General features: G+C 61.4%; 1 protein-coding gene across 1 annotated transcript in view; it reads left to right on the top strand.

Annotated features, from left to right (window-relative positions):
• Window positions 1-2187: 2187 nt before the first annotated feature.
• Window positions 2188-24101, top strand: part of B4GALNT4 (beta-1,4-N-acetyl-galactosaminyltransferase 4) — a gene marked incomplete at both ends in the record, with an annotated part of 28614 nt that continues 6700 nt past the window's right edge. Inside the window, 9 exons of the mRNA XM_082318170.1 lie at window positions 2188-2338; window positions 16646-16761; window positions 19077-19187; window positions 19267-19362; window positions 19685-19775; window positions 20129-20229; window positions 20990-21057; window positions 21523-21601; window positions 23417-23483. Coding sequence (XP_082174296.1) covers window positions 2188-2338; window positions 16646-16761; window positions 19077-19187; window positions 19267-19362; window positions 19685-19775; window positions 20129-20229; window positions 20990-21057; window positions 21523-21601; window positions 23417-23483 — 880 coding nt within the window. The remainder of the gene's footprint in view (window positions 2339-16645; window positions 16762-19076; window positions 19188-19266; window positions 19363-19684; window positions 19776-20128; window positions 20230-20989; window positions 21058-21522; window positions 21602-23416; window positions 23484-24101) is intronic.

Here is a 24101-nt window from a genome sequence, read left to right as displayed (position 1 = left end):
TTAGCCAAGTCGTCTGGTACCTGAACGACTGAAGCATTAACGGAGCAGCAACCGCCCAAGGGTGTAAGAACCCCGTGCAAGGGCGCATTCGGGCGCCCCAGCTCCTCGTGTGCACGAGTATTTGCTTTTGTAATTCTGCACTTTGCATCCCAGCCTGTCTCCTTGGTCGGCACAGGCCAGTCACAAATTTTTGGGGACATCCCACCGGCGTGCCCAGACCTCCCGGGCCCCCACAGGGCCGCTGGAGCGCGGAAGGAGGCTGAACTTCGGTCCCCTGGCCGAAGGCTGTGCAAACAGCCGTGCCCTGGCCGCGGCCTCCCGCTCCCTTTGCTGGGGAGGTGCAAAAAATGGGGGGAATAAGGGCTTAATTTGTGCGGATGCCCATGTTCCGCATCCGTTGGGAGAGCCTTGTGCAGAGATCCCCTTCATCCCGGCCTCCTCCTCCTCCTGGCTGGGCAGCCCTGCAAGCCCCCGGCCGCCCCAGCCCGTGGTGGGGCTCGGGGGGACTTCGCTTCCTAACCAGGACCCAGCTTCCAGCTCTGCCCCTTTCCCCGCCTGTTTGTCTAAATTGGGTTTAATTACGAGCTAATCAACCTGCCGCATCCGTAAGGGAGCTGAGCGCAGGGCAACGCAAACCAGGGCACTGGTGCCCTCTAGTTTTCCCAGCTGCAAATGTATTTTTTTCTCTATAACTGATTTCTCGCGCGTTTGTGTCCCAGCCGCAGGCTGCAGCAAGGAGGAGCTGCTGCCTCAACTGGGAGCGGGAAGGGGGAAAAAACCAAAACCAAACAAAACCCGATGGTTTCGCCACCTCCAGCCGTGCAGGGGTGCAGTGAGCTGTGGCCGGTCTCAGCCTGGCTGAGCACGGGTGGCCCGGGGGCGCAGGGCCGTGGCCCCCAGGGGCGGCCCTGGCGAGCGGCTCCTCCGAGGCGGCGCGGTCCGTAACCCTCCGGCGGCGAGGCCTTCGTCGCTGCCGGCGTAATTAAGTCACAATTAATTGTTAATTACCGTTAGGCTTTGCACAGGGCGAGCTACCGCCCTCACGCCTCCAGGCGGCAGAGGCGGCCTTGGCTCCGGGGGTCCCTGCACCCAGCGAGGGGGATCCTGGGGATCCCAGCTCCCATGGGATCCCTGCACCCAGCGAGGGGGATCCTGGGGATCCCTGTACCCAGGAGATCCCTGCACCCAACAAGGGGGATCCCGGGGATCCCTGTACCCATGGGATCTCTGCACCCAGCGAGGGGGATCCTGGGGATCCCTGTACCCAGCATAGAGGATCCTGGGGATCCGAGCCCCCATGGGATCCCTGCACCCAGCGAGGGGGATCCCGGGGATCCGAGCCCCCATGGGATCCCTGCACCCAGCAAGGGGGATCCCGGGGATCCCAGTCCCCATGGGATCCCTGCACCCAGTAAGGGGGGATCGGGAGGATCCCAGCACCCAGCAAGGGGGGATCCGGCGATCCCTGCACCCCGTGAGGGGGGAGCGGGGGGACCCTCGCACCGGTGAGGGGGGGATCCGCCCCCGCCGCGGACCGGACCGGGCCCCGCAGCCCCCTGCCGCGGCCGCGCGGGAACGTACCATCCCCGCCGCGGGGGGGGGGGGGAGAGGTCGGCGGGCGGCCCCGCCGAGGCCCGCGTCACTCGCCCTGCCGGCCCCGCCGGGCCCCGCGGCACGGAGAGCCCTGCTGCTCCCGCCCCACCGCCGCGCCGCCCTCCCGCCGCGCAGGGACAGGGACGGGGACGGAACGGGGACACGGTGTCCCCCCCCGCGCCCCGCATGGCCTCGCCCGCGGCGCCTCGCGGGGATGCCGGCCCGTTGGCGTGGAGACGCGCGGCGCCTCCGCGGGCTCCTCCCCCGCGGGGCGCCCATTGGCGGCGGGCCCGCGCCGGGCGTCTCTCGATTGGCGGGCGGTGCCGTCGCTCGTGCTGAGGGGGCGTGGCCCGGCGCGGCACCCCCCGCCCGCCGCGGCCCCGCTCATTCATTCCCCACCCGCGGGTGCCGGCGCGACGGGGCGGCGGCGATGCACCGGGCGGCCGGGGGTCACCGCGCCGAGCCGCGCCGCCGCCCCGCTGCCCTCGCAGCCGGCCCGTAACGAGCGGGCTGGGCCGGGCGGGGGGCCCGATGGGCCGGGGCTAGGCCGGCGGCGGCGGCGGCGGCGGCGGCGGGGGCGATGCGGGCGGCAGGATGCCGCGGCTCCCGGTGAAGAAGCTCCGGAAGCAGCTGAAGCTGCTGCTGCTGCTGGTGCTGCTCACCTTCGCCGTCTGGTTCACCTACCTCCACATCAGCCTGGTGCGCCAGGGCCGCGCCCTGCGCCTCCCCTTCGCCTACGGCAGAGGTAACCGGGGGGGACGCGGGCGGCCCCCCCTCCGACCGGGGACAGCACCGGGGGGGCCCCCGACCCCCATCATCCCGCGGTGCGAGGCCTCGGTGGCGTTTGGGGGTCCCCCCAAAGGGCGGTGGGTCCCCCCCCACCGCGCGGGGCTCCCGGAGCATCCCCCGGCCCGGCGGGGGCTTCCCTCCCGCAGCGCCCCGGGGGGCGCGGGGAGAGCGGGACCCCGCCTCGGCACCGCGCCCCGGCCTCGCTCCCTCCCTCCAGGGGTCGGGGGGGCCGGAGGAGGCCCGGGAGGGACCCCCGAACCGGTCGGGGTTCGTCATTCCCCGCCTCGAGCGGCTCCGTCCTCATTTTTCCGCCCGCCGCTTTGGCCGCGGTGACAAAGAAGGCCATTTATAGCCACTCGTCGCTGCCTGGAAGGGCAAACCCAACCCTCCCATCCTTTCCCAACACTTTCTCAGCCTGTGCTTCTCCAGCGGGAAAAAAAATCCTTCCTCCTCCAGCCCTCGGCTAACGCCTGGGGATGCTGCGACCCGGGATGCTGCGACCCGGGATGCTCCGGCCCGGCCGATCCGGAGGGGCAGGTGCTGGCGCTCGCCCTGCGGTTCAGCTTCGTGGTTAATTGCTCCCGGCTTTACCCTGGCAGACCTCCTTGGGCTGCTGGGGTGGCACAGAACTACACGAAATATTGGCGGGTGAAACTTGAGCTGTAACATTCCTGTTCGGGCTGAACTCGCCTAGTGGTTTTTGTCCTAAAAAAATTAGAAAGAAATAAGAGTTAGTGCTTATTTAGGCAAGAAATGGCTTTCCTGAGCAGGTCAGAGCAGTTCTGGAGGCCGGGGAAGCCTCTCAGCTGGCAAACCCAAAGTTTCCGACCATAGCGGCAGCATGATCCTGCAAATTTTTGGGCCTTACGGTGAAATTGGGATAATGCTAATAAGAGAAGCAGGAAATGAGGCTGCTTGTGCATCGCCTCGAAGGAGCGGCTACGGGGAGGCTGCGCCGCTTGTTTTCTCCGCTGCAGGGTCCTGCTTAATGGAAAAGCCACAAGTTACAGAAGTCTAACCGCGAGCGGCTGCCCCGTGTCCCGGCGATTATCCTGGTGTTAAGGAGGGCCCAGTCCTTCCTCTTTTGGGACTGGCAGCCTGGGGCCGGGGGGAGATGGCATGGGATCGCCAGCCCTGCGGACGGCGGGCTGGGAAAACCGCGGATTGGGGTCCCCCCGGGTGTCGGGATGCAGTGGTGTGAGGGTGAGAGGAGATTTTCCTCTGTGGCTTCATCCAGGGAGGATGCACAGGGCGACGCCTGCGTGCCGGCGAGCAAGCGCCTGCCCTGGGTGCGTTTTTGGGTGCTGACCCGATGGGTGCCTATTCCCGCTCTCCCCCGCCTCCTCCCTACGTGCCCGGGATCCCAGCCTGCCCCTCGGGACGCTCCGAGGGGGGCCGTAGGGTTTGCTGTGGCAGCGAGGAGATGCACGGCCGCGCACAGCCCTGCTCCGGCTCGCAGCGGGGAAGCCCTGTGGCTGCAGCGCAGCTGGGCAGCTGTGAGCCGGCAGCGGTCGGCGCATGGCTTTGGGGGAGAAGGGGGTCCGTGGGTGGTGGGGAGGGAGATGGGGGTGTGCGGTGGATGGGACGGCGTGGGGGGATCGTGGCTTGGGAGGTGCCAGGTGAGGACCATGCTCCAGTGGTGTTTTCTGCTGGTCCGGTGATGGGGTTTGGATTTGCCCCATGCCATGGGGAGCACGGGCACCTTCTCTGGCTGGGGTGCAGCGAGGTGGGTGCTTCCCCAGGGAAGCTGGACCTCTCCTGGGCTGCATCATGCCCCTCTCTGCTGTCCGGGACCGGAGATGCTGTTCCTTGCACTGGGATTTTCCAGTCGGTGCCTAAAGCCTGGGCAAACGTGTGGCAAAGCTGGAGTTTAGGTCCCGCTGAGCCTGTTTTTGAAATGTGGGGATGGAGAGGGGTTGGGTGGAGACTGGGGAAGGGATTCGGTCGCGCGTCGATGGACCCTAGTCCTGCTGCTGCAGCCCAGCAGAGAGCCGGAGTGGGAGAGCCAGGGAGCCGTTTTAGTTGGAAAAATATTGAATGGAATAGAAAAAAAAAAAAAGGGGGAATAAAAAAAAAAATCTAAGGAAAAAATAATATATTCAAGAAGAAGCTCGGTGCAAGAGTTTGGGGGGAGAGGGAAGGGTTTGGGGCTGAGCCATGGGGAGAGCTGAAAGGCAGAGCTGTGCTGGAGGGGGGCGCCGGGGCAGCCCCCCTCGACCTGCAGATGTTTTCCCCCTCCACCTCACTTGTGTTGAAGCTGCCTTCGTGTCATGCTGGGGGAAAAGCTTGGTTCCCGTGGCCACGGGGGTCCCGCCGCAGTGGGGATGGGGTTTGCTCTCCTCCATCTCCCAGCTTTTGCCAGAGATGTCCCCCAAGCCGGTGGTGGAGCTTATTTAATTTAATTTAATTTAATATTCCCCAGGGCTTAGCAGGTGTCCCTGGGCTGGGGCGAGCAAGCGGGGGTGTGTGTGTGTGTGTGTGTGCATGTGTCACCGTGCCCTCCTGGCTCGCGTGTCTCCTTTCTCCTCCCTGATCCGCATGGCTGTGGGATCCCTCTCCAGCTGGGACCCCGCTGTGGGGAGCTCGGTGTGTCCTGGTCCCAGACCCCTTAGGGATGGGGGGACACTTGTCCCCAGAGGGGGAGAGGTGGCTGGGGAGGATGCAGGGCTCTTCAGCATCACCGCAAGGGTCTGGGCACCAAAAGCTGTCTGAGACTTGGAGATGATTTTTTTTTTTTTGTGGCCACTGTGAGCCAGTACCTGTCTGCCGGCTGCTGAGGATGCTGCCTGGCTTGCGTCAGCTGGCAGAGGATGTATGAAAAAAAGGTTAATTACTCATTAAATGAAGTGTCACCAAGCAGATGTACTTTCTGGAGGCTGAAGGTGCAGGGCATGAGGCTTTTTGGTAGCTTGGGGGGGTGTAAGGTGGGGAGGACCCGGCCAGGCGGCGGTGGTGGGGTCTGTGCGTGTCGAGGAGGACGGCGAAGGCGCGGGGGGATTATTCAGGGGTACCGGTGTCCCCCCGGCCCAGCCGGCGGTCGCCTGTGGAGCTGGAGCATCCGGGGACTCGGCTGGGAACTGTGCTGGTGTTATGTCCCTGATAAAATAACCCCCCTTTTCTTATCTTCTACAAGTAGATAATTACCCTTCTCTGCCTAATTGAACACACAGATTCCTCATCTGAAATAATGAGGCCATTACGGTGTTCTCCCGGCTGGAAACTGCTCCGAGTCAATGGGGTGGAAATGCTGGCATGCCAGGTGGAAAGGAAAAAAAAGGAAGAAGGGAAAAAAATTACAGTAAAAATCTAAATTGGCTCTTAGCAGGGGTGCGGGGCTGGTCCTGCTCCCCCGGCAGCCGTCTCCTCGGGCAGTGATTTAGCACGTGGGGGTATCGCGGCGGCGCTGGGAGCCAGGTTTCAGGAAGGTTTCGCGACCGGGGGAGCGCGGGCTGTGTGCTGGAGGAGGCGAGGAGGATGCTAAACCCAATTCACAGCGAAAGCGGGGCCGTCTGGGGAGGAAAACCCAGCTGGGCTTCTTGATGCCCACGGGACGCGGCTCTGCCCGGGTCTGGCTGCGTGCGTCCCCCTGAACTTTGGAAGAAGAGCCTGGGGGAGCAGGGGACACCCCGCTGCCGTGGTCCGGAGGGCTCCCTAACACGCGCTGAGCCAGAGGCAGCGATGGCTTGGATGCTCTTTGTTCGCCTCAGCCCACCGCTGCCTGCGGAGCCTCGTCCTCGCCTGTCCCTGCCTGGGCACCCGTCCGGCGGGGCCTCGCACGCGGGGAGGGTGGCAGGGAGAAGGGCTGGGATGACGTGCAGCAGCGTTTCCCCCGAGCTGCAGGGGATAACGCATCTCTTTTGGACAGAGCGGTTGTGATGTAGCCTTTGATTTTAATTGGGAGGCTGAAACGCTGCAAACAGCGGTGGGTTTCAGTCCTTTTGTCAGGGATGCCGGGAGCAGGTAGGGAAGAGGATGAGCAAGAGCCCTTTGAAGAGGAAGGGCAGGGGGGTTTGCGAGGAGGCTGGGTGCTGCCTTTTTTTCTCTTGGCATCGCCCCGCTCTCCTATCCCTGCTAGAAAAGGCTGCTAGAAAAGGACAGACACCCCCTCGGCGCGGGGTCCCGGTGCGGGGAACGCTGGTCCCATCCCTGCTGCCGAAAAGGGAGGTTTGGAGCCAGGGGAGTGAATTGGTTTTGGTGTCACCGGGAGAGTTTCTTTGGCCGGGAAGCCCTGCAGCCCTCGTCTTCCTCGCCGGGCTGTGGCCTGGTTTGCCCTGGGCTCCTTGCCCTGCTCCTCTCAGGTGTGCCACTGAATCGGCTCTTTGTCACTGCGCCGGACCTGCCGAGAGCGAGCCGGATGGAAAAGGAGGCGGGTGGACGGACAAGCGAGCCCTGTCCTGTGCTTGGGAGGGGCTGTGAGCGTCTCGGGGCTTTTTGGCAGGTGATGGGGGAGAAGTATGGGAAAAATTTGGCAGGTGCCTATTTTGGGTTATTCAAAGGCAAACATTTGGCTGTTCAAAGGCACGACTGGCTTTGAACCACCCTGCAGCAGCACCTCTCCCCAGCCCGGCTGCGGCCCGGTCCCCTTGGCATCCGGGGGGTCCCCAAAAAAGCCCCTTGAAGCCAGGGGAGGTGGGAAATTGCAGGGCTTGATAGCGAAGCAAAACCAAATGGGTTACGCCGGTGTGATTTGTCCTTAACTCTGCCCTCCCGCTGCTGGTTGCTGCAGCTCTGCTCGCCGCTGGTTGGGGGGCTAAGGGCTTGCTGTGATGCACCCCAGCGGTGGGGCAGGGCAGGGTGCCTGGGCCTGATCCTGTCTCTGCTCCGGCCATCTCTCCCTGGTGTTGCGGCGCACTGGAGCGACGGCGTGGGGACCCTGAGCTGGGCTCGGTGCCGGAGCTGGTCCTCTTGCCCACAGCTGTGACCAGTAGGGCAGGGCACGGGGGGAGCCTGGATCTGACCCCGTACCCAGGGAAAAGGGCTTTATAACCCTGGCCCTGGGTCCTGCTGCCTCTGCCCGAAACACTCGGGTGTGGGGTGGGCGAGGGTGGGAGCGGATCCCTGGGGATTCACCCTGCGCGCCCCAGAGTTTCGGGCGCAGAGCGTGTGACGGCAGGAGCCGGGATGCGGTTTATTTCTAGGGGTGCTTCGCCCTTTGCTCTGCCCTCCTGGGAGCTGCGCGGTCCCTCCCCGGGGCAGGGATGTTGTGGGTGCCTTTGTCGCTCCGGTTGCTGCAGAAATCCCAGGCCCCAGGCAGAGGGGATGGTTTCGGCACGTGCGTGTCCATGTGGGGATGGGTCAGCGGGTCCCACTGGACCTCGGTGACAGCAGAAGAAGAGAGCAAAGCGCTCTGTCCCTTCATCGCTCCTCAGCCATGGAGGCTCTTCCAAGTCCTGGCAGCTTAAGTCCTTTTAAAAACATAAAAAAAAAAAAGACATAAAGCACCCTGATAAAAAATATTCCCCATCCCCTTTAATGTGGACATTTGCTGTCAATTAATTTCCTGCGCTGTTTTCCTGTTCTATTGAAGTCTCCTTTCACGGCGGAGCTGTTGGTGCTCTGCAGTGAGCTGGGGTCACTGGTTGCCTCCTCTGTGTCTGGGAGAGAGGCGGATCCGTTTGGAAGGGCCTCCGGAAAGCCTGGCTGGCCAAGTGCTGGGGCGGCAGGCCCCTCAGCACACAGCACTTCTCCAGCCTCGACGTGCCGTGATGGAGTTGAGCGGCTTTCGGAGCATCCCAGTGAGGCCATCGGAGGACCCGTAGCTCTGCTCATCCAGCACAGCATCCCGGGGGATTTGGCGTGGCGGGGACCTTTGCCCGCTGCCTGTGTCCGCCGGGCTCGGAGGGATGCGGGGAGGCGAGCGCATCCCCAGCGGGCGCCAGCTGCGCGGCCACGGTCACAGCCCTCTCTGTGCCGCCGGCTTCGGCGTCAAAGAGGCGATTGAGGGAGCGCGGCGGCGGAGGGGGGGCGAGGAGCAGGTGGGCCCTGGCGTGCCGGGACCGGCCGCGGCGGCACGATGCTGAGGAGCCCTGTCCCGCAGCCGGCCGGCTCAATGCCCTCCGAGCCCGCGGCAGCGCCGGGCACGGCACCGCTCTGGCAGTGGGTGCTTGGGTGGCCGTGGCTGTGCTGGGAGGTGCCGCGGGTTACCCATATGGGCGTCTTGGTGGGTGACACACGTCTTGACCGCTGCCATCGCGTTCAGCTTCCCCTTGCCCGGAGGTGACGGCTGTGAGGGCTGGGGCAGGCATGTTGGCTTTTTATTAGGAAAACGCTCTGCTCCGAAGGCGTAGCTGCTGTCCGTCTGGAGATGCTCAAGGAGGGCAAAACACTTTCCACACCCTGCGGTACGGGCTTTTCCCAAGCACCAGGAGCTCTTTGTGTTGGTGTTTGGGGAGCTTTATCCTTCCCAGCACCGCTGTGCGTCTCCCCTCCATCCCATCCCGGCACTGTGCCGTGGCTGAGCCTCTCCGGAGCTGCTCTTTGGGAGGAGACGAGCAGCCGCCCCGAGGTATCGAGGTATCGGTGGCTGGTTGCCTTGGCAATGGCAGGACCGAGGGCTTTCGGCTGGGCAAGGAGGCGGGTGGGAGCTGGCTGCTGACCGGCAGGACCGCACAAGTGCGATGCGCGGGAGGATTTTGGGGAACGGATGGTCCCTGCAGAGGGGTAGAGCTCAGCCGAATTCACTGCCAAATTAAAGCGAAGGAAAAGGTTAAAAGCACCTGGGGCTGGTGGAGATAAACCAGATGCTGGCTGAAACAGGTTGGAGAGCTGGCAGGTGAAATGGTCAACCCCGTGGGCTGTCTGCAGGGCAGCGTGGAGGTCGGAGGCTGAAATACTTTTAGACTGAGATAAATTATGCCTGATTCCCAGCGCATCACAGGCTACGAGTAACCTTCTCCGGAGGCTGTGTCCCGGGAAGCGAAACCTTCGTGCCAAGGGCTGTGAGGGAGCATCGTCCCCATTGAAATGGGCAGGGCGGGGGGACGGGTGCGTGGTCCGGCCGGAGCCACTCCAGCACGGCTTGGAGCTGGGGCAAAATGAAACAGTGCTGGAGGAGATGGAGGGCAAGGGATGTGCGGTGAGGTGCGAGCTGGGGGAAAATGGGGCAGATCTGGGTGCTGCCAGTGCGCAGGAGGGATTCGGGACCCTGAGTTGAGCGTGGAAATGTCGGGGCTGCCTCTCCTGGAGGGTGTCCGTCAGCTTGAGTGGTCTCATGGCAGCTCCATCGCTGGCCCTGAGCGGTTCGGCATTGATTTCCATTGTGCTGGCTGAGAGGGATGTCACAGAGTGGGTAAACAGCATGAAATGAATTGGTTTGGGGGAGGCAGGAAAAAAAATCCCCTCGCTCCTCTAGTTCCCTTGGCGTCTGTGCCTTGAGGCAGCGACCCAGGGGCTGGAACGAAATGCTTTTCTCAGCCGGCGGCAGGTCGAAGTGCCACCAAAGCAGGCAGGGAAGGGCTGCCCGGGGGGCTGATCCTGCACCCCTGCCTGCATCCCCATCGCAGTCACGAGCCCCGTTCTCCTCCACCCCATCAATGTCATCTCCTGTCGCCCGGCCCGTGTGAGCACCCGCCGCCCGGGTTTCCCCGGCTGCCGTGGAGCGGGCAGCGCTGCGGGCAGCGCGGTGGTTTTTTCCCTGGTGGGCAGCGCTGCGTTTTTGCGGCGGTGGAAGGGGGTTTGCAATATTGACTCCTTGCTGGCTAATTATAATTGCTTAACAGCTCGTTAGGAGGGTCGGTGGAGGGATGCTCACATGTCTCTTCTCTGGCGGCTGACTCGGAGGCTGCGTCTGCACTGGAGAGCACCACGCTGTTGGTAATTAAACCGGTGGGTTTAATAAAAATGCCAACACTGCCACCTTTGCTGCAGCTCTGTCTGGGTTTAAATGTCACCTCGCTTCACGTGGCTGCTCCTTCTGCTCCCCCCAGGCCCCATCACAGCAGGCTGCCCCCGTTCAGCCCTTGGGGGCTGAGCCCCGAGGGATGGGCTCGGTTTTCTGCCCCGTGGCAGCATCCTGGGAGGATGTGCAGGGGCGTGGAGCGGTCCTGCGGTGGTCCTGCGTGGCCGGAGGGATGCCACTGTTCACGTTGCAGGGGAAAACAGGCGCGTTAGCAGCTCTCGGGGCTGAGGACGGGCACCAGAGCCCTGGGAGGGGGCTGCCCACTCTCTCTGCCCACTCTCCTTCCCGCTGGCTCCTGCGGAGGTGGGCACCTCCCCGGGCATCGCTCTGCTGCCGGTCCTGATGTGGTTTCGGACTCATTTGTTACTGGCTGCCAGGCTCGTGTCCTGTGTGAAGGTGGGGAGAGATCAGCCTGAATTCCCCCGGGGTGTAAACGCAGTTTAACACCATCGCTTTTGCAGCTGGGGATCTGGCGTCTCTCCTCGCTGGTAAGGACTTGTTGGGCAGAGACCTGCTCCCCCGAGCTGCCCCGTTCCTCGCCCTGGGAAGGTGTCGGAGTTGGGCTGCCCTCCTTTGCTGTTCCCTGAACCCACGGCAGATGCTCGGGATGGTTCTCCCTGAGCTGCTCGCCCGCTTGCTGCATCCCTGGTGCGTCTTCTGGCTCACGATGCCGCCTTCGTCCCTCTTTTACCGCCATCCTCCCCACACAGGTACCACATCTCGCTGGGGCTTGGTGTTCCCCTTCAGCACGGTCGTAGCTTCATGTGCCACCACGCTTTTCCCAAGAGCAGGGCTGTTTTTCTCCCCCACTTTCTTTGCAGGCTCATTGGTTTGGTAGGGTTTGAGTTCTCTTTTTCTATGGGGAGAGGGGGGATGGATGTGATGGTCTGGATGGGCAAGGGTTTCTTTACGGAAGCCTTGCAGTGTTTCTGAGCCATGTGGACAGACTCAGAGTAGCCAGACTGGATGCTGGAGAAGCTTTGTCCCTCTGCCGTCCTTCTGGATTTGGAGAGCTCGAAAGCATCCCGCAGAAGTTCGGAGATCAGAGGCAGCCAGGACATGCACAGACCTCGCTTGGGTGGGGGGCCTCCAAAGATGTCAGCTCAGACTTGGGGGCACTCAGCATGCCCGAAACCTGGTCCTCAGTGTCCTGACCTTCACAGTGGTGTCCTGGTGTTTCCAGCACATTCCTGAGCAGCGCTTCCTTGTGGCACGGAGATGCAGGGCATCCATCCCATCCCAGCTCCTCTGTGGCCTTTCCTCTTGTATTTGTATCCTCTGAGGAAGGCGAGGTAGCAGCTTGTGCCCATGAAGGTCCCTCGGCAATCTCCTGTGTTGGTCCCAAGGTCTCCTGCAGCAGCTGGCAGCGGGAATTAAGGGAATTAACCCAGGCTCTCGTGTTTTCCAGCCTCCAAAGGCTTTGCCTGGTTTTTGAGCGTCAGAGCTGGCTGCTCTGGCAGGCTCTGTCCCCAAGCCAAAAAGGAGGAGCAGCCCTGTGTCGCTGGGAAGTGCAACGTGGGATGAAGTTATCCCTCGGGGTGGGCAGCCCGGGACCGGTGCTCGTCCTGCATCTCACCCCATCACCCATCCCTCGGCTTCGGGGTGTGCTGGGGAGCAGCTTTGGGATGCTGAGGAGAGCAGCAAATCCCAGGCTCGTGTTTCTGTGAGTAGCAAACCCACCTCCAGCTCTGGGTTAGAGCAGAGGGCTTGGCGTCGGTGGGGATGCTCTGAGCTCTGGCTCTGGCTCTGGCTGGATTTCCCCTTGCCTTTCCCCATCTCCTGTGCATGGGCCATGGTGCTGCTTCCCAGCTCATCTTTTTAGCAGGAGGTAGGGATCCAGGGTAAGATGCAGCTCTGAACATGCCTAGATGGTTTTGGCAACCCGTTGCAGCCCAGTCCACCGGCATTTCAGGGATGGACGGTGGCGAGGCTGCTCGCAGCTGGGCTAGAGGCAGCTCCGGCTTGCTTTGGCATCTCCCATCCAGCGCGGATTTTGCTGCAGGAATGGGAAGACAGGGGAGCAGATGGTCACCCCCAGGGGGGATTTCTTGGAGCACTGAGCTAAATCCATCCATCTCCCTTTCCATCGCTCCGGTCACGGTTTGCTCATCGGGGCAGCTGGTGGGGAACCATAGGCTCCTGCGTGCAGCGGGCGTCTCCTCCTGCGGCCGGGCTGCCCTGCGTCCCCCGGGGCACAGTGCCGTGCCCCACCGAGGGAAACCAAACCACAGTTCCTGGGACGCCCCATGGGGCACTTCCAAATCGCAGCTTATATGCTTTTTTTTTTTTAGCACAAGATTTTGGGTGTTTGAGCTCAGACGTGATGTTTTCCTGGAATATCATCATTTTTCCAGTCCCAGCCAGCTTGCCTGCATCTTTATCAGGGCTTTGCAGGGGCTGGGAGCAGAGCCGCAGGCGTAGCTGGAGCTGGGCTGAGCACACCAAGGCATTCCCCGACCGCCATCTCATCCCGGCAGTTTCTCCCTGGTGGCTCCCTCCGTTCTGTACGTGCTTGCCTGATGGCCAGGACCAGCATCCCACCTGACATATCCCCATGGGACCCTTCCTGTTGAGCAGCCGGAGCTTATCGGTGCCGAGCATACAGCTGGAGGGCAGGAGCCAGGGGTTTTGGGAATCCCAGCCTTTTGCGGATGCTCCTGTGAGCTCCCCGCCCTTTGTGCTGAGGGAGCTCAGCTTGCTGGGCTGTGTCTGGGTTTGTCCCTGGGTGATTGGTCTGGGAGCGCGGTAGGTGAGAGCAGAGCAAGCTTGCAGCAAGCGACCGTGGAGGGGAGACTCATTAGAAGCAATTAGGAGATGCAGGAGGAAGCGTAAGCGAGGGGCATCTCTAACCACGTTGGAGGGTTTGGAAAGGGTCCAGAAAGCTGCAAGAGAAATCCCGGCTCCGAAACCCAACCGAAGAAAGGGGCTGTGTTCAGGGCGAGCGAGCTGCGTGCTGTCAGCTGAGCAGGAGGGGAAGAGGAGGGAGGTGGGGAGGCCGGAGTTCGCGGCGTGAAAGGCCCTCTGTGCTTCCCGGCGGAGGGGGAGGCGGCACGAAGCGGGTTTACATGACCGTGATAACAGGGAAACTCATCTCCCCCGGGGAGGCATCGCCCTGGTTTCTGTGCCGTGTGATGGGGTTGGTGCTTGGTCCCTTGCACCCATGGTCTCATCCCGAGGACCGCTCCCGGCCCTGGCTCGTTCTCTGGAGGCTGCCGTGACTCAGAGCTGGTTCGTGCGATGGCGTGAGCATCTCCTGCCCCCTCCTTGTGCTGCTCTGAAAGCTTTAGCATTGCGCTCGCTGGGGGAATTGCTCTTAATGCATTCCTGCCGAGCATCCCTGGGGTAATGCCGTCCCCTGAGCGAGCAGGTCCCTTGCTCGTCCTCCAGACCTTCCCCCATCCTCTCAGCCCCTGCTACCCGCCTTTACGCGGCTCTTTCTGGTCCTTGAAAAAGAGAAAGAGGCAGGTTAGCAGAACTGATCAGCGTGGTGGCGCTGGCTGTGCATCCCGGGGGGATGCTGGGGGAGCAGCCGGGCTGGGCACGGCTGGCGAGGGGTCCCGGAGGGCGTTGCGAGGATGCGTAGGACGAAACCAAGCCATGGGGAAACCGAAATCCCCCTTCCTCCCAGCGCTGCTTTCTCCCTCCTCTTCTTCTCGTACCCCCTGACCCGCTCCTCTCTCGCAGGGGTGAGGTTCAGACCAAAGGGGCTTGTTTTTTTGGGGGGAGCAAAGTGATGCTCTTTGGTACAAGGTGCTGGCCTTTCCCTCCCCTTATCAAGGGGGGTGTTTATTTCCAGTTCCCACACGGGCTGATTAGCATTTGGGTGTTTGGCTAAGGCTGCTCTTGACTTTTCTATCCAATATTTGAATTGCACGGGAATAAACATTGGCGCAGAAGCTTGGAAGCCTTTTTCTGGGGCTCTGCGGGCGCTTTCGCTCCTCCTGGGATGCAGGCGCCTCTCGGAGCGAGGACTTGCCTCCCCGCTGAGAAGAGAGAGGGTTTTGCTGAAGGCACGCAGGTTTTGAGCCTCAGTGTTACTTAAACCCTGTCAGAGCAGCAGTGGCATTTAATTTAGATGCAAACCAAAGTAAGGAGCACAAGCCCTGTCCTGCTCCTTTACGGTGGCTGAGAGGAGCTGCTGGAGCTTGAGAGGGTCCCTGATGAGGATGGAGCTGGGTGATGGGGACAGAGAGCAAGCGGGGGGCTCATGGCTTTGGGCCTTGAGAGCCTCCAAGGACAGAGCCTGCACAGCCTTGCTGAGGGGAACGCGTGTTTTTTCCCCGCTTTGCTCCAATTTATATCAAATAACCTCGCTCCAATTTACCTGATGCCTTCTAGCAGGGGCCCAAACCCGAGTGTGGTACCCAGAGGTGAGCAAAAAGCCATCCCCTGGGGATGCAGCCTGGGATGCTGCTGGCTCAGGTTTGCTTGCCAGGACCCAGGTTTTGGCGGCAGAGGCCCTTATGGGAGTTTAGTCCGTCCCGGGGACAGGACTTGCAGCGTGGCACCCCCAGCCTGCATCGCAAATGGATGCTGAGCCAGCAAACCTGGTGGAAGAGCGGTTCGTCTCCTCCAAGGCCGGGCGAGATACCCTGCGTGGGTACCGCAGAGCTGGCCGCTGCATCCCAGCCCTTGGCCGGTCCCTTGGGAGCATTGAGCTCCTACTCATGGCCATGATTAATCCACAGATCAGCGTGGGGGGGAATAACGCTGTCCCCAGTGCTCTGTGCCGGAGCAGCAGCATCTGCGGCCTCAGCACAGCGAGGATCAGCTTTATTTCCACCGCCTGTGCTGGCAGGAGCATCCCTAGGAGTGATGGGGGGGTCTGGAGAGTGGAGCAGACGAAAGGAGAGCGCTGGATCCGGTCCCGCTCCTCCCTGCGATGCTCCCCATCACCCTCCGTGGGGCCGCGGGAGGGACGATGCGGGGATGGAGACGGGCGAGGGGAGGAGGGCGGCTGGAGGGAGGCAGGGAGCTGCCAGGAGAGAGCTGGAGCTGCCAGGGGCTGAAGAATGGCTGAGAGCAGAAGAAGGGGCTTTAGAGCTTAATTTCCTGTCCCCGCGGTGGGGATGGGATTTGTGCTGCCATCTCCAAGGAGACGCCGGCTGCGCGGCCGCTGGAATACTAATGGCACGGGAGGCGTGCGGCGGGAGGTCCGGGGGCACCCCAGGCCCCTCCTTGGCTGGGCTGCAGGGTCCGAAGCCACCCCGGCAGCTCCCACTGCCGCAGCCACCGAGGCTGTTCTGCTTTGGGGGGGTAGGGCACCCCCAGGACTTGCTGTTGGGGGGAAGGAGGGTGTGGAGGGGTGGGGGTGCATCTTGCCATACCCTTGGGAGGGTGTTGGTGACCCCCTTGCCGTCATGCCCGTGGCCGGGGGACAGGGCTGCACCGCTGCTTGCGACGTCTGGGGATCCCCCTTATTGAGATACGGGGGCGGCTGGGTTTTGGGGGGACCCATGGGTGTTCACGGTGGTGGCTGTTAGACACCCACCTCTCCGAGCATCGCGTTGAGCTTCCCCTGATGCCAGTTTGAAACATGGATGCCAGAAGGGACGGTCGAGCTGCGGCAGCGGAGGAGCTGCTGTGTCAGCTCCCTCCATCTGACCCTGGTTTTGGGGTGCCTGTCTAAAAAATTCAGAGGCACCCATCTGCTGTGGCAGAGAAAGGGGATGTGCTCCCCCAAAATAACTAATACGCTTTCTAAGTCTGCGCCATTATTTTGGGGGAAGTTGATTATTTTAATGCTGGGCAGCAAGGGCGGTTTAGAATAACCCCTCCCTTTGCAGCCCGTGGAAGATGGGTGTGAGCTGCAGAGGGGCGTCCGTAGGTTGGGAATAATTAATGCAGCACACGGTAACGAAGTCATCTGCGATGGGGCTGTTAGTGAGGTCTTCATGGCGGTGCCTTTAGCGTGGTGTTGGGGGGTGGGAAGATGGGTTTGGGGAGAATATGTCTGCGGGGGCTTGGAGCCGGTGTGCGCTGGGCAGAGCCGTGGGATGCTCCGGGAGAGCCGGGGGCCGGAGGGGCAGGGGAGCAGGGATGCGTCCCCAAGGGCGGACGTGGGGTGAGATCCCACAGGAGCTTATCCTGGCCGTCCCTTATGTAAAGGGCTGCGAGCTGGGCTGCGGGGGGTGTAATTAAACCTGGTGCTGATGAGCTGCTGCAAGCTGCTTAGTACAAATGTGGGGAGGGCAATCGCAGCCGGAGCCCCCCCGCTGTCATCCCCCCGGGAGCAGTGGCGATGGCAGCGCCTGCCCTTCCCCGTGCCGGGGCGAGGGGGTGTCCCCAAAAGAGGAGCGGCGTTGACGGGTGGGGAGGACATGGGAGGTGGCTGTGGTCTCACTCCTTCTTCTGCTCCCCTCGCAGATGGCGAGAGGCTGGGGGAGGTGACTGATCCCGGCAGGCGGCCGGCAGCGGCCCAGGCGTCGGCACGGCAGAGGAAAGCCGAGGACTCCAGCGAGAGCCACGAGGAGGAGCCGATGGTAATTGGAGAGCGGTGGGGTGGGAAGGGACCTACGGAGGTCGCTGGTCCAAGTCCCCTACCCAACGCACAGCCAAGTGGAGCAGGGTGCTCCAGGCCTTGTCCAGCCGAGTAGATCCAAGGATGGAGAGGGCACAACCTCTTTGGTTCTGCTCAGCAACCCTCATGGTGGATAAAAGAAATCCCTAATATCCCAGTGAAACTTCTAGTGTTGTGCCTTGTGCCTCTTGCCTTGTCGCTGTGCTCCTCTGAGAAGCATCTGGCGTCATCCTCTGCGCACCCCCCTCTTGCGTAGCTGCCGATGGCAATAAGGTCCTGCTTTGCTGGGCAAAGCCACCATCTCCTGTGTCCTGGATTAATCATCATCGAATCCCTGCGCCCAGAGCCCTCTTGGTGCCCATCTCTTTATCCCTAGCCCTGCCCGGTGCCTTTCACAGCCACTGGACATCTACAGCATCGCTGGCTCTGCAATTAAAAGCCCAACCCGCCTTCAGCGAAGAACCACCCCCCGTTTCCAGCTGCGGGGAGCTGGGCTGTGAATAGTCCCCTCTGTTGGGGCAGGCGGGGGAAAAGGTCACTCCAGTTTGAAAGCAAAAGGACTCTGCAAACCGGAGCAAAAAAACGCTCCTTCAAAAAAGGAGATGGAAAACTTTCCTCCCAGCGCGCTCCGAACTGCAGATCTTGCTGTTGGCACAGCCGGCCCTTTATCTTTGGGGCAGGGCAGGGATGCCGGTAGCTTGTCATCGCCACCCCTCTCACCCAAGGGATGGAGACCCATTCCGCTCCTTCTCCACAGAGGGACAGAGAGGTTTTTCCAGGCACTGGGGGTGGAGAGCCGTGTGCTGGTAAGGAGAGCCAGCTTCAGGCTGGGCAGCACTTAGGCGGTGAGCAACATGGATGGGGAAGGGGCCGATTGCGCCTGGCTGGCTGGCAGGGGTGGGCGAGAGAGGACGACCCCTGCTCTGATCTCTCTCAGCTTCTCATAAACGAGGGACAGATGGACAAAGGAGAAAAACGTGGTGCCCAGAGAAAGCACGGGATGGTGCTGGGTGAGGACGGAGGGGGCAGCGGGAATCGCATGTTGGCTTTCCCCGGGAGAAGGGTGAATCCTTCCAACAAGCGTGGCACAATTATGCCGCCTCCCTAATAACGTCTTGCAAGGGCACCGCTCCCCTCCTCCAGGACGCTAATGAGTTCGTTTAGGCAAAGTTTGCTAATTATTTCTTTGGCACTGTGCATCCTAATGGGCTGTGCTTTGTCGATGCTGCGGTGGTTCTTGCCTGGGCTCGGAGCTGGGCTCTGCTCTCAGAGAGGGTCGGCTCCGCTCTTCGGGGGGTGGCACGGTCCCTCCTTGCCCGGCTGAGGCCATGGGGGACGATGACAGTGAATCCTCCTGGATTGACAGCCATGCCCCCCTCGGTCCCAGCCCTGGAGAGGGCCGGTGCTGAGTGCAGGCGTCACCAGCCTGACGATGGGCTGTGACACCAGCCAGCTCCCCGTGCGACGGGCGCAGCTTCCCATCACCCAGGCGAGGGACAGAGTGGCAGGTCGGTGGGTGCTTTAGAGAGGGTCGGTGGGTGCTGCAGCGAGGGCCGATGGCTCTTCCCCCGCCACGTGCCGGCTGGTCCCTCGTCCCTCCTCCGCCCGTGCTCCCTGGGATGTGATGGCAGAGAGTTGGGGCCCGTGCCCACGGGATGGCACGGGCTCGCTCCGGCTCTGCCTGCGGCTGCCAATGTGGTGGAAGAGGAGGGTGCTCTGGGTGGGCTCCAGAAGCGCCCGGCTCTTTCTTGCCACCCGTCACCTTTTCGCCAAGCGGGGGGCAGTGAGTGCTCACCTAATCCCTCTAAATTACAAGACACAAGCAATCGGATTAACCTAATCCCCTTTAAAGGAAGAGGGGGAGCAGAGAAACATCCCGCTTCCTCCGCCCGTGAGCAGATGCAGAGATTGCTTCTGCTCTTTTGGAGACGGAGACCAAAATACTCTGTTTCCAGCAGCCTGTCAGACTGGGCAAATACTTCGGGTGAACAGAAAACTCACTGTTTGGGAGAAGTTTCTCTCCTTGGCAGAGGAAGGGAAATGAGTTAGCTGGAACATTTTGAAACTCTGCTCCCCAGGACACGTTGCTAATTTTTTTTTCTGCCTCCTCCTGCCCCTGCTTTCCTTTGCCATTAGCCTTGAAAGCTTTTGCCTTGGTTTGGCAATGCTTGAACATCCCAAATGAGATGTTTAGATCTAGGGAGGCCTCCTGCAAGCACGGCCGGGCTGGCCCTGATCCCTGCCGTCTCTCATCTCTCCCTCCTGCTTCCTCGGCAGAACGACGGGCAGGACTTGGATGGCTGGTTTTCCAGAGGCCAACGGTCCAACCGGGCCACCACGCACCCCAAACTCAACCTGACCAAGCAGGCTTTGCCCTGGAACGAGCAGGTGAGAGGGCGGGGAGCAGCAGAGGGGGTGACGGTGGAGGAGGAGGACACCCCGCTCATCTCCCTCTCTTGTCCCGCAGTACAAAGGCAAGGCAAACTTGCACGTCTTCGAAGACTGGTGCGGAGGGGCTGTGAGGCACCTGAGGAAGAACCTCCATTTTCCACTCTTTCCCCACGTGAGTCCCGGGCCTGGTGGCGGTGGGTCGGAGGGAGGGTCCGCTCGTCCCTCTCTGGCTGCTGCTGGGTCTCCACTGGCTGTGGGCTTGGCCCTCAAGACCTTTGCTTGAAGGCTTTTTGCTTTGGTTCAGGGCAGGTAATTCCCAGCAGAGCAAGAATGGAGGGAGAGGAGGGTGGTGATGGGACCTCCACGTCCCCTCTGGTGCCAGGGGCATGGGACCCCGGGATAAGAAGGAGGAGGTGGGCTGGGGGATGTTGGTGCCAGGCACGAGCCCGGGCATGAACTGTTCAGGCTTTCACGTCTCTGTCTCTCCTCCGCAGACCCGCACCACAGTAAAGAAGCTGGCTGTGTCGCCCAAGTGGAAGAACTACGGGCTGAGGATTTTTGGCTACATCCACCCCTTCAAGGATGGTGAGTGACGGAGCTTGGCCTCTTGTCCCCCTGCAGCAACGTGGAGAAGCTGCCTCCTTCTGCCTTCTTGGGCCACACGAGGACAGAAAGGCTCTCGGAGGCAGTCCCCAAACCCCCGGCTCCCGGGCAGGAGAGTCTTCTGGAGCAGAGACCCTTTTCCCCAGTTGCTTTGAAGGGAGACGAAGCCCCAATCCCACCCAGGACGGAGCCACGATGTGGGGTCTGGGGTGGCCCCGTTACCTCTGTCCATCCCTCCCTGTTTCCCCATCTCACAATGAGGCACGGGGGCTGAGCCCATGCCACTGGGGCTGCTGTGTCCCTCTGTGCTGACCTTCTCCTTTTGCTCTCCCCAGGGGATTTCCAGTTTTCTGTGGCATCGGATGACAATTCAGAGTTCTGGCTCAGCTCCGACGAGAGTCCGTCCAACTCCCGGCTGGCTGCGTTCGTGGGCAAGGTACGCGCCGTTGTCCTCGACCCTCTGCCTTTCCCCGCACCAGGGGTGGTCGAGCTCCCACCGAGGGCGTCTCCTCCCTCGGGGTGCCTCGCTCCTTGCTCCCAGCATGCTGATAACCATCCCGAGTGCCTTTTGGGGATCCCTAGTGCTCAATTAACCATGTTTCAAACCCATGGGCACTCTTTAGCCACCACTCATTCTCTCTTCTACAAGTCCCTGTGCTGCAACAGCTCTTAAAGGGGGTGTGCAGGGTCCGTGCGTGACTTTGCCAGAGGCAGCTCTCCTGTTCCTTTGCCCCCTTGGGAAATGCCGGGCTATTTCAGCCTGGTCCCATCTCTGCCCTTGGCCAGGTCTGGTTTGGCTTCTGAAGGACCATCTGCCCCTTGGTCCCATCCTAGTTGTAGCTACCAAAGACCAGCTTATGTCCCAGAATAGGAGATGTAATATTTGCTCCTGGATTTTCTTGGCATTAACTCCTATAACTGGAAACCCTGTGGTCCGTCGTCGCACCCATGCGTTTTTGGGCTCTTGGTGTTGTTGGCCCGTGACAAGTTCTTGTGGCAGGAGTGCCACCAGTTGGGGAGAAGCAGGTCCTGGGATAGAGCTCCTGGGATATCCTCCTGCCTGAGGAGCCTTTCTGCAGCGTGGCATGGTGCCCGATGGAGGTGGAGGAGAGATTCTCGCAGCCTGAGGGGTTTGGGCCTCGTGCCCGCTTGGCCCATGGTGTCCCCGGTGCTCACACGCTCCTTCCTTCCCCCAGCTGGGCACCGAGTGGACGGCGCCGGGAGAGTTCACCAAATTCAGCTCGCAAGTCTCCAAGCCTCTACAGTAAGTGTGTCCTTGTTCCCGCTGCCCGTTCCGGGTGGACGGAGTCGGGGAGACGGAGCTGCTGGCTCCACGCTGACTCTGACCAGTTCCTCCTCCCCAGGAGGAGACCCCGGCCATGGTCTCTTACCAAAAGGCACGTGGGGTCTGGGCTGGACAGGAGCTCAACCAACCGTGCCCCCAGGGTCCATGGCCTGAAGGTGCTGGGGGCTGCAGCCACCTCTGCAGATGGTGAGGTGGGGATGGGGGATCCCCCCGATCTCATGAAGCTTCTCAGCAGTGGGATGGGGGAGCAGACACCCACATCGCCCAGCCTGTCTCCTTGCCACAGGAAGGCTTAGCCATGTGTCAGGAAGACTGAGAGGGTTTCCCGAGATGGCTTCTCTGGCAGGGGAGCTCCATTGCCCTGGCAGTGGTAGCAGTCAGCTCAGCAATGACTTCTAACCGGCTCCTTCCCCTCTCGCACAGCCTCATGTCCTCCAGACGCTACTACTTCGAGCTGCTCCACAAACAAGATGACCGAGGTTCAGACCACGTGGAAGTTGGCGTGAGTAAACGTCCCCATGCCGTGCTCCTTTCGAGGCTTGTCCTGGCAAGAGCCAGTGCCAGGGCTTTTTCCGATGCGCGTTAAAATGCCTTATCCTGGAGCAAAGCCACGATTTCCCCCCTCCCGTGGCTGCCAGCAGCTCAGCCCACAGAGGGGATGGAGTCAGCGTTGCTTCGATGGAGCTAGGGCTCATCTCCCCATCTCCCTGGGCTATTCCTGTGCAGGACGCCTGGCACGGGCTGTTTTTCTCCATGCTCATCCAATCCTTTCGTGCTGATGGTCTTTCGGGAGCTAAACACCCTGCCGTCCCTCACTTGTGCTCCTGCCTTGCTGATGTGCTCCCGTAATGGATGCTAAAGGAGCAGCCCCTCTGCTCCGGGCTCCAGCGGCGCTGGGACACCCCGTTCCCCATGGCGAGTCCCATCCCTTCTCCTTTCTCCTTGGCCTTCTGCAGAAGGGCTGGCAGAGGGAGAAAGGCCCCCCATGGGCTGCTTCTCTGAGGAGCCCATTGCCATGGGCGAGGAGAGCCCAGACCGTGTAAGGTCGGAGCAGGCAGGTCCCCAGACACCACCTGCGAGCGGCAGCCCACCTTGCTGGCTTGCATCCCACGCTCGCTGGTGGGAGAGATGGCCGAGATGATGGAGTGGGGCCCCCCCTTTTTTTTTTTTTTCTTTCCCCCCTTAGAGATACCATGAGTTTCAAATCTGAACTTGTCTGCCTTGGCTGCACAACCCTGGCAAAGCCTGGAGCGTGTGTGTTGGGAGCTTGGGCTGTCTTTGGGAGGGGAAGATGTTGGCTCGTTAGCAAAGGTTTCTTTTCTCCCAAGCAGTCATTAATCATTGGAGTCAAACTTGTGCCAGCAAAGCATCAGAGAGGCTGACTACACCCCTTCCTCGCTGGCTCTCTCCTCCCCGTCGCTCAGCCTCGCCCTCCCAGGGCTCCGGCTCAGTCCGTCCCGATAAGATCTGCATTTCTGCCGTGAAAAACAAATAGATGGGGGAGACATTTTTTTGCTGGGGGGAGGGAAGCCTTTCAGATGTTTAGAAAGAAACAACAACAACAAAAAAAGCAGGACCCTAATGCATCTCTCCCTGTGGGTATTGAAGGACTTGTCCGGACAAAGGCTCGAGACATGCTTTTGAAATGCACGTAGGTAAATCGGTGCAGGCAGCTATGAAGACCCTCTTACGTCAACGCAAACTCGTCTGCTGTTAATGTGCGTTCGTGCAGCACTGGAGCGAGGCGCGGGAAGGAGAGGCGGTGGTGCAGGTCTCGGTGTGTGTCGGCTTTGGCTCAGGTCCGTGATGGGTGCTGTGGCCTCCCTGCTTCGTTCCCCGAGGTTGAAGGGGGGCGTGTGGAGAAGCCGCCCCGTGCCCCGGCATCGTCCCTCCGCTGTGAGGCAGGACGCTTGGCTGTGCTGCCTCCCGTGATGTTATTGATGCTGATGCGGGGCTGGATCTGGCCCGCCTGGCCCAGGGGACCACGGGTGGCCGTGTGGCAGTCCCGAGAGGGAAGCAGCCTGAGCCTGTGCCCCACCTCTGGGAGCCTTCCCCTCTCTGACCCTGCAGGGGATGCCTGCTAATCCCACATCACCTGGGGTGAAGGCAGGAGATGGGCCTGGGTCCGTGCTGGGGCAGGATCAGTCCTCTCCCTTGTTTCTCTCCTGCAGGGCCGGGGCTGGGATCGGCGCAGGCGAGCTTCTGGGAGCTGAGGGCAGGGGAGGACCCATCCTAGGGTGCCTGGGGTTGGGCAGCTGCATCCTGAACCCCTGCCACCCTCCCACTCATTCTCCATCTCCTTTTATTTTTTTCCTAGTGGCGAGTTTTCCTCCCCAGCTTGAAGTTCGAAGTGATCGACTCCTCCTACATCTCTCTGTACACAGGTAAGGGCCACGCGTGGCCGCCTGCAGCCGCAGCAAGCAAGCTCTCAGGGGGGCTGTACGTGTTGGTGCAGCCGGGGAGAGATGGCACCAGAGCCCGGGAAGGAAACCAGACCCTGGGAAATCAGATCCTGGGGGAAGATCTCAGCCCCTCAACCCCCGCAGAGCTTCTGCTGGGTGTAAGGAAGGAGGCAAGGGGCTGCGGTGGGTAGGGGTGACGCTGGGAGCATGCTGTCACCCTCCTAAAAATGGGATGCGGAGGTGATGCGCCATGGAAACACAGCTCTCCTGGTGCTCCAGCCTCGTCCCTGCTAATGAGACCACGGAGGGCTGGCTCCTTGGCCTGGCCCTGAGTTATGAGGAGCTGTCGTGTAAGCAGGGATGGATGGCGCAAGGTTTAATTAAATCTATAGATCTTCTGCTTCCTGCCCCTTCCCTGGCAGCAAGAAAGGACTTGATAGATGGGTCCTGCCCCAGTGCTCGATACGCTGGAGGACTGGTCATCAAACACGCCCTGGAAGGTGTCGATAAGGCAGGAGGGGACAGGCAACAAGCGGGGATCAATGGGGAGAAGAGGGATAGAGGGGTATTGCTGGTATTGATGCAGGTGCCCATGAGACG

Source organism: Platalea leucorodia (assembly GCF_965183815.1).
Source record: "Platalea leucorodia genome assembly, chromosome: 7".
In the NCBI taxonomy this organism is placed as follows: Eukaryota; Metazoa; Chordata; class Aves; order Pelecaniformes; family Threskiornithidae; genus Platalea; species Platalea leucorodia.
The sequence above is the reverse complement of the archived record's forward strand: the minus strand, read 5'-3'. Positions and strand labels throughout refer to the sequence as shown.